The sequence below is a fragment of the Mobula hypostoma genome, chromosome 1 (assembly GCF_963921235.1).
Source record: "Mobula hypostoma chromosome 1, sMobHyp1.1, whole genome shotgun sequence".
Taxonomy (NCBI): domain Eukaryota; kingdom Metazoa; phylum Chordata; class Chondrichthyes; order Myliobatiformes; family Myliobatidae; genus Mobula; species Mobula hypostoma.
Genome location: NC_086097.1, coordinates 225,033,737 through 225,051,002, shown reverse-complemented (window position 1 = coordinate 225,051,002; position 17,266 = coordinate 225,033,737). Strand labels below are relative to the sequence as shown.

The 17,266-nt window shown below is 41.1% G+C and overlaps 1 protein-coding gene across 7 annotated transcripts in view; it reads right to left on the bottom strand.

The window, feature by feature from the left end:
• Positions 1-317: 317 nt before the first annotated feature.
• Positions 318-17,266, bottom strand: part of LOC134355428 (hepatocyte nuclear factor 4-gamma-like) — a 179,799-nt gene continuing 162,850 nt past the window's right edge. For 3 of the 7 annotated variants that reach the window (XM_063065340.1, XM_063065319.1, XM_063065329.1), the window contains 6 exons: positions 12,620-12,707; positions 11,959-12,111; positions 11,403-11,639; positions 4,284-4,406; positions 2,345-2,439; positions 319-1,750 (listed from right to left, as the gene is read on the bottom strand). In XM_063065340.1, coding sequence (XP_062921410.1) covers positions 1,607-1,750; positions 2,345-2,439; positions 4,284-4,406; positions 11,403-11,639; positions 11,959-12,111; positions 12,620-12,707 — 840 coding nt within the window. In that variant the 3' untranslated portion in view covers positions 319-1,606. Of the gene's footprint in view, positions 1,751-2,344; positions 2,440-4,283; positions 4,407-11,402; positions 11,640-11,958; positions 12,112-12,619; positions 12,708-17,266 lie in introns of all 7 variants that reach the window. The other 4 variants (XM_063065296.1, XM_063065351.1, XM_063065310.1 and 1 more) reach the window with 2 other exon arrangements.

Sequence of the window (17,266 nt, the reverse complement as noted above, 5' to 3'; positions counted from 1 at the left end):
CTAAATATTATCCGCACATAGACAGCAACAGATCAATGGGAGATCCTCTCCACCCTCTTCTCAGGCCAATTCAAGTGGACACATTAAACATCTTCTGTAAATATGGGCAAACTTGGTAGTGATTCATTGGGAAGATGCTTCTGAGGCTTTCAGAGATAGAATCGGGCATGGAAAGTCTTTCCTCATCCAACTTTTGAACTTATTAAATGTAATATATAAATGCACAAAATAAGACCATGATTCCTCTGGAAAATAACGATTACTATAGTTGACAGTTAATATCCCAAAAATATGCAAGAGTAATCTGAAGTAGCAAGAGTTATATAATCTCAATTACTGTTCTCATTCGGCAAGATATTAACATTTATTTGTATTTTGCCATGTGGAGAGCTCAAATTTTCTGGAAGTACATACAATGTACTGAACATTCAACTCATATAATGCAAAACAATATTTAAAACTGTATACACTTTACATTCCAGTATTGATTTGCTTTCAGGATTTGATCATTATCGAATCATTCACAATAATTCATACAAAAATAATTTCATTTATAAAATAGATCATTCCATCACAATAAATTACAACGATTATCTAATTACTCACTATATACAAACCAAGAAAAGGTCATAAAGTAGGCTAAGTCCATTTACACAAGATACAATAAAGGATGCATTCAGCAATTTAAGGCAGTTGATAGTCAAAAACTATTGGACCAAATTCTATTCACCAACCATATTTAAAAATCAACACTAATGCTTTCAATGATAGACTTTTATATTAGTTTGGAAGCTAATGTGATTTGAGCTGCCACTGATTTAATTAAAAGTTAAAGAAATAGTAAGTGTTCTTATAAAAACAAACTGTATCACTTTTCGGTGAAACTCCCTCTCCTGGTGGTGCAATATAAGACTCCGTTGTAATATCTGACATGCCCTTTTTAGCTGGTATGAAATATATCACAGACAGTACGGTAAGCTATGAAGTTAGATGGCACAACTCAAAGCAGGAGCACCTTTTAAAACACATATGTGCAATTTTAAAAAGAAATAACTGGCCTTATGATACTGGCTAAAGTACTGCAAAGCTGAATTTTACAATTACTACACTGGTTGTATTACCACTTTGCAACTCATTCAGTTATTTTCCATAAATACTTTTTAAGGTCATTTTATCTACCTCAAAGGTTATGTGAAACAGGTCTCAAAAGTTAGCATTTGTGGTTTATAATATTAAACATGACACAATTCTCTTATTCACTGTCAAGCATCTTAATTACTGGCTAAACTAATGTGGAAAATGGCCAAGCAACCTACCATATTTAAACTGACGAATTTAATTCATAAAAACTATAAAAAAGCCTCAAGATAAGTTTATTTTGAACTTAAGCAAATAGGTTTAAACAAATCTCTTTAAACTTTTAACCTGAGATTGTGACATGTGTTTAAGACTTTTTGCTCCTGCAGTGGCATATTCCATTAAAGACATGTTGGCAAAGACAGGAAATGAGTCGTGTACATAGAGAATGGCAGGTGTTGCTTTCTACCCATGGCTTGGTAACTTCATTCAGCTTTCTAGTGTTCAAAAAGATGGGAAACACAATCTGTCATTCCTTAAATTTGGCATCACAAACCCTTTGGCTTGGGCAATGGCCCTTGCTGAGAAATAATGGAAATCTGGTTTGAAGCAAGCTTGTATTGTTCTTGACCCGAACCTTGTGGAGGAGATGGTAGCGGTGTTTCCGGTGTAGCTGCAGAGAAGTGCACACAAAATATAAAGCTGATGTTACAATAATGTTTTTAAAGACAAATACTAAACCTGACTACACAAGAGTTAATAATACTGATTCTAATATTTTTCACAAACTGAACTGTAACAGGTTATATGCAAGGACTGTGATAGGTTCCCCTTGCAACCAAGACACACCAAACACCCAAGTGTGCTGAATGACCCTAGTATTCTTAGCTTACTATGAATGGCACTCTTCAGGATTGCTCAATCAATATACAAAACCAATTAAATTCTAATGATGAAAGCCTGCCAAGCCATTTCCCTGCTTCTGACTTCTCCTCACAACAGAGTGCAGAAAATATGGGGCAAAAGAGGATTCATATGGATGATATGCACTAATGTGAGCTTCCAATGAAGGGAGAAATGATAATGGATCTGATCTTCCACCTGCCAATCAGATACAAAATGGAATTAAATGAGCACAGGCTTTTTAATGGAAAATCTATCTATTACTCTAGTCTCAGGTTGAGAAATCAGTTAAAATCTAAACTCAAAATGATGCATTTATTTATGGGTATTTCCCAAACTGTTAATAAAATGAAGCTAATTATACCTGACTACAAGATCTTGATGCACTTGCTATTTTGACACCATCACCACCATTGTTTGTCACCTTTGCTGTCCTGCATGAACTGTGCACAGAGCTCACTGCAAGGAATAGCAAGAAATATAAACTAATGTTATGTCGTTTACTTCAGAAACAAAAATCTTGCAAAGATGTCATTCCTCTGGTATATTAAGGATCACTCTGCGCTCGGGTTTCCATCCTGTTTCATCTGTCCCATAAAGGAAATTAAAAGGAAAAAAACAATGGACCTGCATTGATATGCTATTTTTTTTATGACCACAGGACATCTAGAAGCTGTTGAAGTAAACCCTCTGCTGTAGTGGGGAAAATGGCAGCCATTTTGTTCACAGCAAAAACAATAAAACCAATAACCATACAAACACTGACTGAAAAGGTGAGGTCTGCTCAGGATATCAGAGGATATCCCCCTTTCTTCCAGGAGCATCACCTGCAAGACCAAACTAAGCTCAAGCTACCAATGAAATAAAATGGGGTTTTACAGTTACTCACTAGAATTTCTTTGTTATGTACCTCCAATCATCAAAGTGCCCTTGTCTCTCTAAGTTCTGTCCAGGGTAACAACCACAAAGACTAGGCTAATAGCACATAAACACAAGATATTCTACAGATACTAGATCTGTGTTGAGGAACTTGCACTCTTGGAACATCTGTCTTTCAAATGAAATGTTAACTTAATGAGAAGAAGATGGTGGCGTCACGGCAGCGCACGCGGCCTCTCTGGTGAATGATATCTGTAATCTGTCAAGTAGGGGACCGTGCACAATTCTGATTTGATGGAGACAGACGTGAGAGTATGGAGGAACATCTGGAAAACTTCTGAAATGCCCTCTTCGCTACCGCTGCTACTGTGTGGTAAACGGAATCTCCGGAGCAGAAGGCCTAATCCTCGGCTTTGCTTGTTTCAGCGGCCGGGGCTAGGTCGAAGGTGCTCGGCAGAGGATGATGCTCGGGAGGCTGTATCGGAGGGGCTGGTCGGGGGCTCGAAGTTTTCAGATGGACGGACTCAGTGTCGGCTGTGGTCAGCTGCTTCCAAGGCATCAGCAAGTTGACGGTGCCTGGAGGTTTATGGCAGGGAGTTTCTCCCTTTTGCCGCCTGCTTTCGGGGACTTGGGAGTCGAACGATTCGGGGACTTTGAGACTTTTTTTTTTAACCGCGCCTATGGTTTGTTCTTCATCAAATTATTGTATTGCTTTGCACTGCTGTAACCATATGTTATAATTATGTGGTTCTGTCAGTGTTAGTCTTTGGTTTGTCCTGTTTTCTGTGGTATCACTCCGGAGAAACATTGTATCATTTCTTAATGCATGTATGCATTTCTAAGTGACAATAAAAGAGGACTGAGTGTTCTCATAATCTTGATAACCTGAATCCCTATCTTCCCACTAATACAATCCAGGTCTCAACCCTATCATGGATATTCCATCAACCGTCCACCTTACTGCAACTTAAAACATGCCTGCTTTCTTACTATTCCAATTCTGATGAAGAAGCATCAGCCTGGAATATTACCCCCATTTCTCTTTCTGCCTGACCTATTTTGGATCTCCAGAATTGTTAGGTTTTATTTCAGACATCCAACATCTGCAGTTTTCTGGCACTTCACAGGCCATCGTTCTCTTTAAGGGATTATATCAGTCCTGAAGAAAGGTCTCGGCCTGAAACATCAACTGTGCTTCATTTCTATAGATGCTGCCTGACCTGCTGAGTACCTCCAGCACTCAGGCATTTTGTATGTGTTGCTTTGGATTTCCAGCATCTGCAGAATTTCTCAGGTTTATGTTAATATAATCATTATTATTACTGCATTGCTATTATTGAGGATGGCAATGCTTTGATAAGAGTTTTAGAGCATTCAAAATACACAACCAATTGTTAATGTCAAAATGAGAGGAAAATACATACACATCTGTTCACTATGACTTGTCGCAGGTATTGAACTGATTAAAATGGTTTGGCCTGTTACTGGATCCTGGGCCACATGAGGGTTTAAAGGATGATGGAGGTGATTTGGATCATTGGTTGTGCCTGCCAAGGAGAATAAATGAAAGAATATCTTAAAATATGTGGTAAGCACTGTAACACTTAATGCATAGTCCAGAAATAACATTCAAAGATCCAAATTATTGCAGGACGCACAAATGATTCCATTCTGGAAAAATATGCTGGATATCTTTTAAATTGCCAAATGAGTCATAATGATTCTGCCTAAGTTTCAGACATTTTACTATCATTCTACACATACCAGCATACCTTTGTAAACATAACATTCATTAAAACTGCTAAGGGCCTTTAAACATTGGTCGAAGCGCATACACTTGCACAGTTCTATATTTGTCAACGTGAAGAGAAGAGTGAGTTTCTAAATTTGGTGATATCAAAGGATGTTGGGAACGGCAAGGGTGGAGCACCAGCAGGAGTTTGAGATAGGTAGCAGAGAAGGAGTGCCGGGGCAACGGGTAGTGCAGGTGCAGACACACCTACCCCAGAATCACTAGGCAAGGCAGACATCCCACCTCTCCCGGAAGTTCCGGGAGTCTCCCGCATATTAATAGTGGCTCCCTGACGCCCGCAAATTATACACAATATCACGGAAATCAATTTTTTTGAGAGCCAGCGAGAGAAAGCAAGACAGAGCGCGAGAGCGACCACGAGAGCGTGCGCGTGAGAGAGAGAGCGAGAGCGAGAGCAAGCAAGCGAGACAGAAAGCGAGAGCACTTGAGAGCGCGAGCGACCACGAGAGAGAGAGCGAGAGCACGCCATGGCAGAGTGTTCCAAAAAAAATATAAAACATATGTCATCCCAGACTACACTAAAGTGTACCCCTGCTTAATAGGGCTCAAAAAAAATGACAGTGTTGCTCACTGCACTGTTTGCAACAGTGACTGTTCTATTGCTCATGGTGGGTTAAGACTGTAAAAGATGTGTTGAGGTGAGTTTAACAGGTGTCATTTGTTCATTACCATAGCTAAAGTTATTTAAACTAGCTGGCTAGCTGCTAAGGAGCTACTCTATTGCAGACATCCCACCTCTCCCGGAAGTCTCCTGCAAATTGATGGTGCTACCTCCCTGAAATGCGTTTTTGCAGGGTGGGATGTCTGGCAAGGTAATTTGATTCTAAACAATTGGTTTGTTGATCATTACAGAATATGTCTCTGACGTTTCCCTCTTCCTCACCTCTCCCTTCCCCCTTTCCCAACCATGATTCCCCGCTCCCTGCCTCCTTCCCACTTTCAGTCCACAATAGAGACCCGTATCAGAATCAGGTTTATCATCAATCACATATGACATGAAATTTGCTTTTTTTTTTGTGGCAGTACAGTGTAATACATAAAATTATTACAATACTGTGCAAAAGTCTGAGGAACCCTAGCTATGTATTGTATATGTGCATAAGACTTTTTCACAGTGTTGTATATATGTGGTCATTAGCAGCAGGAATAAGCCATTGGGCCTTGAAACTGCTCCACCATTAGATAACATCATGGCTGATTTGATTATAACTATAAAGCTACATTCCAGTATGACCACAATAACTTTTAACCCCCTTAGTAACAAAAAGCTATTTACCCCTCCATTACAAAAGATTCAAACACTGTACAAGTTCTATAATAAAAGTTTAACTGGAATGAAGGGGTCTTGGCATGCAGATACTGTACAAGTAGGTCCGTCCATTGACAATAAATACTCAACTTAGTACCAAAGGCATTTAAAGTATAAAAGTAAGAAAGTAATGCATATCCTAATGAGTCCACAGTCAGAAATAATGATTTTGGCTAGCTCAATATTGAAGGCATGTAGAAGTCATGGATATGGTATAAATCTGTTTAGAAGTCAACAAGGAAATGAAGATGCAGTGAAGAGAATCTGCAGAGTTTTCACTAGAGTTGCTAAGGTTAATGGGTCATATAGACCATTGACTTGTTGAAATATCAGCATCTGGACCTGTTTCATTGGTGCACCAATATTTACACGATGCATCAGAGAGAGAAGAACTTCTTAAAGTTTCTATTTCATGAGTTCCAATTTAAGGTATGTACTGAAGATTAGAACAGTAGAATGATTTTGACAAGAACAGGCCATTTGGCCCAACAAAGCTTGCCAAATTCCTACTCACATAGTGTGTTGAAATAACAATCAAGTTTAGGTTTGAAAGTCTTAAAGGTACTATTCTAAACTACACAGCTAGGTAGTTTGTTCCATGTGTCCACAACTCACTGTGTAAAGAAATTCTTCCTGATGTTAGTCTGAAATCTCCACTTAACCAGTCTCTACCGATGCCCCCGTGTCCTTGATGATGGATTAATTTTGAAGTAGCAGTTGGCATCCACTTTAATTACAACCTGAATGATTTTGAACATTGCCATGCCTCCTCTCTTTCTACATCCACTTATAGGCATCCGTTAGTCTCATGAAACCATGGATTTGCGCCTTGGCAAGTTTCCAGGGCGCAGGCCTGGGCAAGGTTGTAAGGAAGACTGGCAGTTGCCCATGCTGCAAGTCTCCCCTCTCCACGCCACCAAGGTTGTCCAAGGGAAGGGCATTAGGACCCATACAGGTTGGCACCGGTGTCGTCGCAGAGCAATGTGTGGTTAAGTGCCTTGCTCAAGGACACACATGCTGCCTTAACCAAGGCTCGAACTAGCGACCTTCAGATCACTAGACGAATGCCATAACCACTTGGTCACGGACTTAGGCTAAAAATATATAATTCTTTCAATCTTTCTTCATAGCTCATCCCCTGCAGATCTGGAATGAGTCTAGTCACCCTTCTTTGGACTCTCTCCAGTGCCTTCCCATCCTTCACACAATGTGGAGGCCAAAATTGTACACACAGTACTAAAGGTGTGGCCTCACAGGTGCATTATACAGCTTTAGGAGAACGTCTCTTGATGCGAGCACCACTGAGCACATTGCATAGCCCAACATTCTATTACCCTTCCTAATCGCTTCAGGGTGTTGTCTAGATGATGATAGTGATGTCTACCAGATCCTTTTCATACAGTGCACTTTCTGACTCAAGACACCCACTGCATATTTATATCTAAAATTTCTGCTCCCTATATGTAATACTTTACATTTACTTACATTAAATTTCATCTTCCACTTATCTGCCCACATCAGGATTTTATTTAGATCTAATTGTATTGATCCTGCAGCCTGAATGTTATCAGCCTGGCCCCTATTTTTGTGTCATTGGTAAACTTTACTAGTTTATTTATTAGAACCAGAATCAGGTTTATTATTACCGGCATGTGTCATGAAATTTGTTAACACAGCAGCAGCAGTTCAATGTAATACATGATAAGACAGAAAGAAAAAAGTAAATAAATCAACTAAAATAAATATATACTGTATATTGAATAAATTAAAATAGTGCATAAACAGAAATAATATATATAAAAAATAAGCGTGGTAGTGTTCATGGGGTCAATGTCCATTTAGGAATTGTATAGCGGAGGGGAAGAAGGTACTCATGAATAGCTGAGTGTATGCCTTCAGGCTTCTGTACATCCTTCCTGATGGTAACAATGAGAAGAGGGCATGTCCTGCATAATGGAGGTCCTTAATAATCGATGTTGACACTGCTTTTATGAGACACCGCTCCTTGAAGATGTCTTGAGTACTACGTAGGCTAGTACCCAAGATGAAGCTACTAATTTTACATCTTTCTGTAGCTTCCTTCGATCCTGTGCAGTTGCATCACCCCCATGCCCCCATACCAGACGGTGATGCAGCCTGTCAGAATGTATTCATGTGGTTGACAAACCAAATTTTGTCAAACTCCTAATGAAATATAGTCTTCTTTATAGCTGCATTGATATGTTGGGATCAGACTAGAGATCCTCAGAGATCTTGACACCCAGGAACTTAAAATTGCTCACTCTCTGCACTTCTGACCCCTCTTTGAGGATTAGCTCTTGTTCCTTCCTCTTGCCCTTCCTGAAGTCCACAATCAACTCTTTGTCTTACTGACATTCAGTGCCAGGTTGTTGCTGCAACTCCACTCCACTAGTTGGTATATCTCACTCCTGTACGCCCTCTCATCTCCATCTGAGATTCTACCAACAATAGTTGTATTGTCAGCAAATTTATAGATGGTATTTGACCCACACAGTCCAGGGTAAAGAGGGAACAGAGCAGTGGGCTAAGCACAACCCCCCAAGGTATGCTGGTGTTGATCACCAGTGAGGAGGAGATATTATCACCAATCTGCAGAGATTGTGGTCATCTGGTTAGGAAGTCGAGGATCCAATTGTAGAGGGAGGTACAGAGACCCAGTTCTGTAGCTTATCGATCAGGACTGTGGGAATGATGGTGTTAAACGCTGAGCTATAGTCAATGAACAGCATCCAGACATAGGTGTTTGTGTTGTCCAGGTGATCAAAGGCTGTGTGCAGAGCCATTGAGATTGCATCTGCCATTGACCTATTGTGGCGATAGGCAAATTGCAGTGGATCCAGGTCCTTACTGGAAGGAGCTCCTTCTAGTCATGACCAACCTCTCAAAGCATCTTATCACCGTAGATGTGAGTGCTTCCGGGCGATAGTCATTAAGACAGTTCACACTACTCTTCTTCAGCACTGGTATAATTGTTGCCTTTTTGAAGCAAGTGGGAACTTCTGACTGTAGCAGTGAGAGGTTGAAAATGTCCTTGAATACTCCCACCAGTTGGTTGGCACAGGTTTTCAGAGCCTTGCCAAGTACTCCATTGGGGCCTGCTGCCTTGCGATTATTCACCCTCCAAAAAAACAACTTAACATCGGGCTTCAAGACAGAGATCACAGGGTCACCAGATGCGGCAGGAATCTTCACAGCTGTAGTTATATTCTCCCTTTCAAAACAGGCAGAGCAGGCGTTGACCTTATCTGGTAGTGAAGCATCGCTGCCATTCATGCTTTTGGGTTTCACTTTGTAGGAAGTAATGTCTTGCAAACCCTGCCAGAGTTGTCGTACATCCAATGACGCCTCCAACTTTGCTCAGAATTGTCTCTTCGCTCTTGAGATAACCCTCCACAAGTCATACCCGCTTTTCTTGTATAGAACTGGGTTACTAAACTTAAATGCCACAGAACTAGCCCTCAGCAGATGATGTAACTCTGGTTCACCAAAGGCATTTGGTTTGGGAATGTACAGCAAGGTTTCGTAGGCACACACTGAACCACATAGATTTTAATGAAGCCAGTAACAACTGCAGCATACTCATCTAGATTTGAAGATAAATCCCTGAATACAGTCCAGTCCACCGATTCAAAGCAGTCCTGTAAGCATTCCTGTGTTTCCTTGTCCATACCTTCTTGGCCCTCACTACTGATGCTGCAGTCTTCAGTCTCTACCTACACTCAGGGAGTAGAAGTACAGCCAGATGACCAGATTTTCTGAAGTGAGGGCATGGAATAACACAGAAGGCATTCTTGATGGTGGTGTATCAGTGGTCCAGTGTGTTGTTTCCTCTGGTACTACAAGTGATTTGTTGATGGTAGTTATTCAGTGACTTTTTCAGGCTCCTGGTTAAAATCTCCCAAAATGACAGTGAAGGTGTCAGGATGTGTCCAAATCATTAATGTAAATTAAAAACAGCATTGGCCCTAAATCTGATCCCTGCAGAACCCTACTTTTAGCATCTTCTAGGTGCTTCATTTCAAGAAAGGAAGTATCAGGAAGAAAGTCAACCTAAACTAAAACTGGAGGAGGAATAGAAAGGAGCATTGTTAAAGCATGAGGATAATTCTTTAAACCACTCATCCCTGGGAAAACTAATTTTAAAAGTAGGCAAATGAAGAAAAGTAGCTCAAAGCAACGAATTACCTTTGAAGTCCGAACACCCATTTTTCTGGCCAATCATTGCAACCCTAATCTATGCAGTTAGCACCCTTGATTCATGTTGAATTACGTCAAACTTAAATCACAGGAACAGATCAGTCAGCCCAAGTGATCTACACTGCCTCTCCCATTCATCCTTATTACTTTTGCCTTTAGTGTTGTGAATTCTCTTTTTGATTTCTTGGTAGCTACCTCATAGTAATTATTGGATTTTCATCAGCTGCACAGGTGGAAACTCCTCCTTTATCTCTGCTGTATCAAAGCCATCCCTAATTTAGAGTCACAGACACATATAGAAGTACAGCACTGAACCAGGCCCTTTGGCCTATCTAGTCCATGCCGAAACAATTTAAACTGCCTAATCCCATCCACCACAGCCCTCCATATCCCCCCTTAAACATTGAAATCAAGCTCGCATGCACCACTTGTGCTGGCAGCTCATTCCACACTCTCACTACCCTCTGAGTGAAGAAATTTCCCCTCATGTTCCCCTTAAACTTTTCATCTTTCACCCTTGAGTCATGATCTCTAGTTGTAGTCCTAGCCAACCTCAGTGGAAAAAAGCTTGCTTGCATTTACCCTATCTATACCCTTCATAATTCTGTGTACTTCTATCAAATCTCCTCTCAGTCTTCTATGTTCTAAAGAATACAGTCCTAACCTATTCTATAATTCAGGTCATCCAGACCTGGAAACATGCTTGTAAATTTTCTCTGCACTCTTTCAACCTTGTTTACATCTTTCCCGTATGTAGCTGACCAAAACTGTACCCAACACTCCAAATTAGGCCTCACCAATGTCCAATACAACCTCAACATAACATCCCATCTTCTGTACTCAGTACATTGACCTATGAAGGCCAAAGTACCAAAAGGTTTCTTTACGGCCCTATTCGACCCTATTTTAAAGACCTTTACTCAGTCATTCCTCAGTATTCTCTACTTCAGTTTACAAGAGAATGTTAAATGAAGTAAAAGGTACTTTAGATGAGCTTTGCGGATTTTCCCATTGACTGCTAAGATTCCTTTCACGCATGTGTCTAGCTATCAGATGCAGCCAATTAGGATGTTCCAGGAGAACATGCCAGCAAATTTACTGAGCCAAGGAATCAAGAGAAAGAAAACACTGGACCTGCTGAAGCTCACAAAGGACTAATAAACAGGCTTGTACTATTATCTTCAACTGATAAGTTGCACATACCTCCCAGCAACATTTCTTGGAGCAAGTTGTCAATCTTTGCTAGTCCAAAGAGTTTAACAAATTGAATTTGTTCAATCATTTGCCAGGTTATACTCTGAAGAGTGGGCAACAGCAGAAGTAACTCTCCAAATCGTCCTCGGGAATCATACTGTCGATCATTAATATAATCCTCCAGGCTAACTTGCACTTGGTAACGCATGTTCTTGATTTTTGTTGGGTCGTTTAGTGCTTTTGCATCTAAAGGAAAAGTAATTGATGATGAAACAATGTGTGCAAGCATATTTGTTACTAGCAGATAAGCAAAAGCATGGCAGGTCCAGAGAGAACTATACAGCTGAGATTTGGTTCATGAAATGCAGCAGGCGAACATAATGCTTTGCTGTACTACCAAAAGACAGTAAAGCAATTCAGATCCCGACTTCTGGCTCTTAAAACAGATAGCTCTAATTTAACAGATAAGATCCAACAATTCTTGCTTCTTCTCAAGACATACAGAATGCTTTGTCATGATGATGCAATGCCAAACTTTCTATTTGACATAAAAATGTGCACAGACCTGGATCGAAGAAAACAATTGCTTTCAAGCAGGCATATTCATTGTCATCTATCTGGATTTCTTGAAAAGGCTGCACCAACTCATCCAAAATCCTATTTGCCACACGACTAATTTCCACTTCTGGACTGTTGCGATGTATGGCATAATCGTTCCCTGTTCAAAATACCATGAGTGGTCAGTTTTTATTTAGATAAGAATTGCTTATAGAACATGAACAACACAGGAACAGGCCCTTCAGCCCACAATGTTGGGTCGAACCAAATAAATTCGTAATCAAATGGCCAACTAAACTAATCCCTTCTGCCTACACAATGTCCATATACTTCCTTTTTACTCATGTTCTTGTGTCTATCTAAATGTCTCTTAAAAGTCCCTAATGTATCTGCCTCAACCACCACCCCAGGCAGCACATTCCAGGCACCCACCTCTCTCTCTGTGCAGAAAACTTGCTCCTCACATCTCACCTTAATTAACCCCCCTCACCTTAAATGGATGCCCTCTGATATTAAACATTTCAATCCTGAGAAAAAGATATGGATCAACAGAACATAGAACAGTACAGCACAAGAATAATTAAGATAATTATTGGACATCAATTCTATGAAATATTTATGTTGCTAAATGCAAACTGAAATAAAGATGAACTTAAAAAAAGTTTTACCTAGCAGTAGGACATCCTTATAAGACATAGATCGTTTTGCCACTCCAAGCAGCAGATGTTCCCCTGCATGTGCCCTCAATAAAGCCACCTAATTTCACAAGAAAGAACAAGAGTTAAAATGAGGAATATCAAAGGCTAAATGGTAGATATGGTAGATAGACACGGTAGATAAAAACAGTGTGATTACTCTTATTTAATCCAGGTCCCAAACTATGAACTTCTGTATCCTGCTCCCACCCTTCCTCGTTAGACCAACAAGCCAAATGGAGAATACAGAAAATTAGACCAAGAGAGGGCCACAATGCTACTCAAGCCTGCCCTGGCATTCAATATCATCATGGCTGATCTACAGCATTTGTGCTGGTGGTGTAGCGGGATCGGCACCAGACTTTGGAGTGAGAGGTCCCGAGTTTGAATCTGGCTGGTTCCTTGCACGAGTTCTACTCCTGCTGGGTTGAGCATTGAGCTGGCAACTTGGCTTGTGAAACGGACACTCACTAAAGAAATGGCAAAGTTGGCACCCGATGCGCCACATTGACACGGAGAGGAACTTGACCAACAGCAGGCTTCAACTCTTACCTATGCCAGACCTGAACTTTCAAATGTTTATCTAATTCTTTGATCCAGGGGTTCTCCACCTGGAGTACACGGGCCCCTTGGTTAATGGTAGGGGGCCATGGCATAAAAAAATTTAGGAAACCCTGATTTCATTTTTTTAAATAATTCCACTTTAAATACTTCCAATGAATTAGCCTTCACAACTCCCTAGGGTGGAGAATTACAGAGTTGCTTTCGAGAGGAAACAAGTTGATATTTATAATGTTAGGTAGTGTACTTCACTACAGAATTAGTTAAAAATGATAACTTCAGGCTTATGAGAAAGCCAAAAAACATTGCAGATGCTGGAAAACTGAAATTAAAAGTACTGGAAAATCTTAAGAGTCACAGAACTGAATGTTGACTGTTTCCCTGTCCAAAAATACTGTCAGACCTGCTGAGTATTCCAGAATTGTTTTTTGTTTTCATTTTAATGCTAGGTTAAAGTGATGATTCTTTGGTTAATCTCTCTTAGGGTTCTAGTACTAGCTAATGGCAAGATTTGGCATTTATCTTAAAATAAGACGTTTTTGTAATGTCGGGTAACATATAATAAGTAACAGAATATTTTAAAAAATCAATGGCAATATAACAGATGCTGCCTTCTACTTAATTCGATAAGATGTTGGTGAGGACTAATTTGGAGTATTTAGTGCAGTTCTAGTCACCTACCTACTAAAAAGATTCAATAATATTAAAGGAGTATAGTGAAAATTTGCAAGGATGTTGCCAGGACTTAAGGAGCTGAGTTATAGGGAAGGGTTGAAGAGGTTAGTACTTAATTGCTTAGAGTGCATGAGAATGAGGATTAAATAGTGATATACAAAATAATGAGGGGTATAGATTCAAAGTGCAAAATTCAAAGTAAATTTATTATCAAAGTACATATATGTCAAAGTTCCATATACAACCCTGAGATTCATTCACAGTAAATACAAGAAACAATAGAATCAATGAAAGTCCACATCCAACAGGCAGGGCACAGAACTAATGTGCAAAAGACAACAAACTGTGCTAACACAAAACAAGAAAAAAAACAAAATAAATAAATAAATAAATAAATAGATAAATAAGTGATAAATAGTGTAAAATAAGTTGTAGAGTCCTTGAAAGTGAGTCTATAGGCTGAATTGAATTGACTTTATTACTTACATCCTTCATATACATGGGGAGTAAAAATCTTTACATTACATCTCTGTCTATAAGTGCAGTGTGCAATGTATAGTAATTCATAATAAATAGTATGTACAACAGGACAGTCAATATAACATAAAAAGTACAATTGTGTCAGCATGAATTAATCAGTCTGATGGCCTGGTGGAAGAAGCTGTCCCGGAGCCTGTTGGTCCTGGCTTTTGTGCTGTGATACAGTTTCCCGGATGGGAGTAGCTGCAACAGTTTGTGGTTGGGGTGACTCAGGTCTCCAATGATCCTTTGGACCCTTTTTTTGACTTTGTAAATGTCCTGAGTAGTGGGAAGTTCACATCTACAGATGCGCTGGGCTGTCCACGCCACTCTCTGCCAATTCCTGCGATTAAGGGAGGTACAGTTCCCATATCAGGCAGTGATGCAGCCAGTCAGGATGCTCTCAATTGTGCCCCTATAGAAAATTCTTCGGATTTTGGGTCCATACCAAACTCCTTCAACCGCCTGAGGTGAAAGAGGCAAGATACTCGGTGATGCTTATGCCAAGGAACTTAAAGCTGTTCATGCTCTCAACCCCAGATCCATTGATGTCAATCGGGGTTAGCCTGTCTCCATTCCTCCTGTAGACCACAACCAGCTCCTTTATTTTTGCGACATTGGGGGAGAGGATGTTTTCTTGACACCACTGTGTCAGGATGTTGATTTCTTCTCTGTAGGCTGCCTCATTATTATTTGAGATTAGGTATTGAGAGACATTGATCGTGTGGATAGTCAGAAGCTTTTTCCTAGCGCTGAAATGGCTAGCGTGAGAGGGCACAGTTTTAAGGTGCTTGGAAGCAGGTACGGAGGAGATGTCAGGGGTAAGTTTTTTTTACACAGACAGTGGTGAGTGCGTGGAACGAGCTGCCAGTGACAGTGATGGAGGCAGATACGATGGGGTCTTTCAAGAGACTCCTGGATAGGTACATAGAGCTTAGAAAAATAGAGGGCTATGGGTAACCCTAGGTAATTTCTAAGGTAGGGACATGCTTGGCACAGCTTTGTGGGCCTGTATTGTGCTGTAGATTTTCTATGTTTCAATCAGTGTAGTGTCATCAGCAAACTTAATTTGCAAATTGGATCTATGGGTGGCAACACAGTCATGAGTATACAGAGGGTAAATGAGGGGGCTTAGGATACAGCCCTGAGGGGCACATGCATTGAGGATCAGAGGAGCAGAGGTGAGGGAGTCCACTCTTACCACCTGCCAGCGATCTGACAGGAAGTCCAGGATCCAGCTACACGCGGCAGGGTGAAGGCAAAGGTCTCTGAGCTTTTTATTGAGTCTGGAGGGAACTATGGTGTTGAATGATGAACTGTAGCCCAAGTACAGCATTCTCACATAAGCATCCTTCTTCTCCAAATGTGTAAGGACGGTGTGTAGAGCTGCGGCTATTGCTTCATCTGTTGATGGGTTGTGTTGGTAGGCGCATTGTAGGGGGTCCAGTTTGGGTGGCAGCAAGCTGCAGATGTAGTCCTTGACCAGCCTCTCAAAGCATTTGCTTGTTATTGACCTGATTGCAACAGGACTCCAGTCATTCAGGCACATTACCTTGGTCTTTTTAGGTACAGGAACAGGATGTTTTGAAGCAAGAGGGCACTCTACTCTGGGGGAGGGAGAGGTTAAGTCTGTCTGTAAACACACCTGCCAGTAGTGCCACACACATCCTGAGTTCCCGCCCTGGAAAGCCGTCTGATCCCGCAGCCTTGTGACTGTCCACTTGTTGGAAACACCTGCCTCAGTGATGACCAAGCTGCAGGTCGCATCAGCGGCTCTCCTCAGGGGCTCAGTGTTGGCAACGTCGAATCGAGCATAAAAATGATTTAGCTCATCTGGGAGAGAGGCAGCGATGTTTGAAATTCCACTGTGTTTAGCCTTGAAGTCTACGATGGTGTGCAGACCTTGATGTAAGCTACATGTGTTGTTGGTGGAGAGCTGTGTCTCAAATTTTGTCCCTGTATTGTGGAAAAGTTCAGTATTGGGGTGAGTGAAGTTCTCCTTTCTGATTCAAGGGCCTGATTGTTGTGGGGTAATAACTGTTCCTGAACCAGGTGGTTTGGTTCCAGAGACTCTTGTACCTTCGTCCTGATGGCAGCAGCAAGAAGAGAGCATGTTGTGGATGGTGGGGATCTTAATGATGGATGTTGTTTTCTTGCAACAGTGCTCCTTGTAGATGTGCTCAGTGATAGGGAGGGCTTTATCTGTGATGGACTGGGCTGTATCCAGTACTCTCTGTGGGCTTTTCTGTTCAAGGGCATTGGTGTTTCCATACCAGGCCGTGATAAAATCAGTCAATATATTCTCCACTGCATACCTCTAGAAGTTGGCTAAAGTTTTGGATGACATACTGAATCTTCAGAAGCCGCTAAGGAAGTAGAGGGACTTTCTTCCGAATGGCACTTACAAAGAAACCACTTGCTGGACCCAGGACAGATCCTCTGAAATGATAACACCAAGGAATTTAAAGTTGCTGACCCTCTCCACCTCTGATCCCCTGATGCTCATGGACCTTGGTTTCCTCCTCCTGTTTAGTGATCAGCTCCTGGCCATCGCTGACATTGAGTGAGAAGTTGTTGCTGTTGTGGCACCACTCTGCCAGATTTTCAGTCTCCCCCCGTATGCTGATTTGGTAAACGAATGCAGGTATTTTCCACTGAGGCTGGATGAGACGAGAATTAGAGGTCATGGGTTAAGGATGAAAGGTGAAATATTTAAGGGGAATGTGACGGGAAACTTCTTCATTTAGAGAGTGATGCGAGTGTAGAACAAGCTGCCTGTGGAAGTGGTGGATGTGATTTCAACATTTAAGAGAAGCTTGGATAAGTATGTGAATTGTTGGAGTATGGAGAGCTATGGTCCAGGTG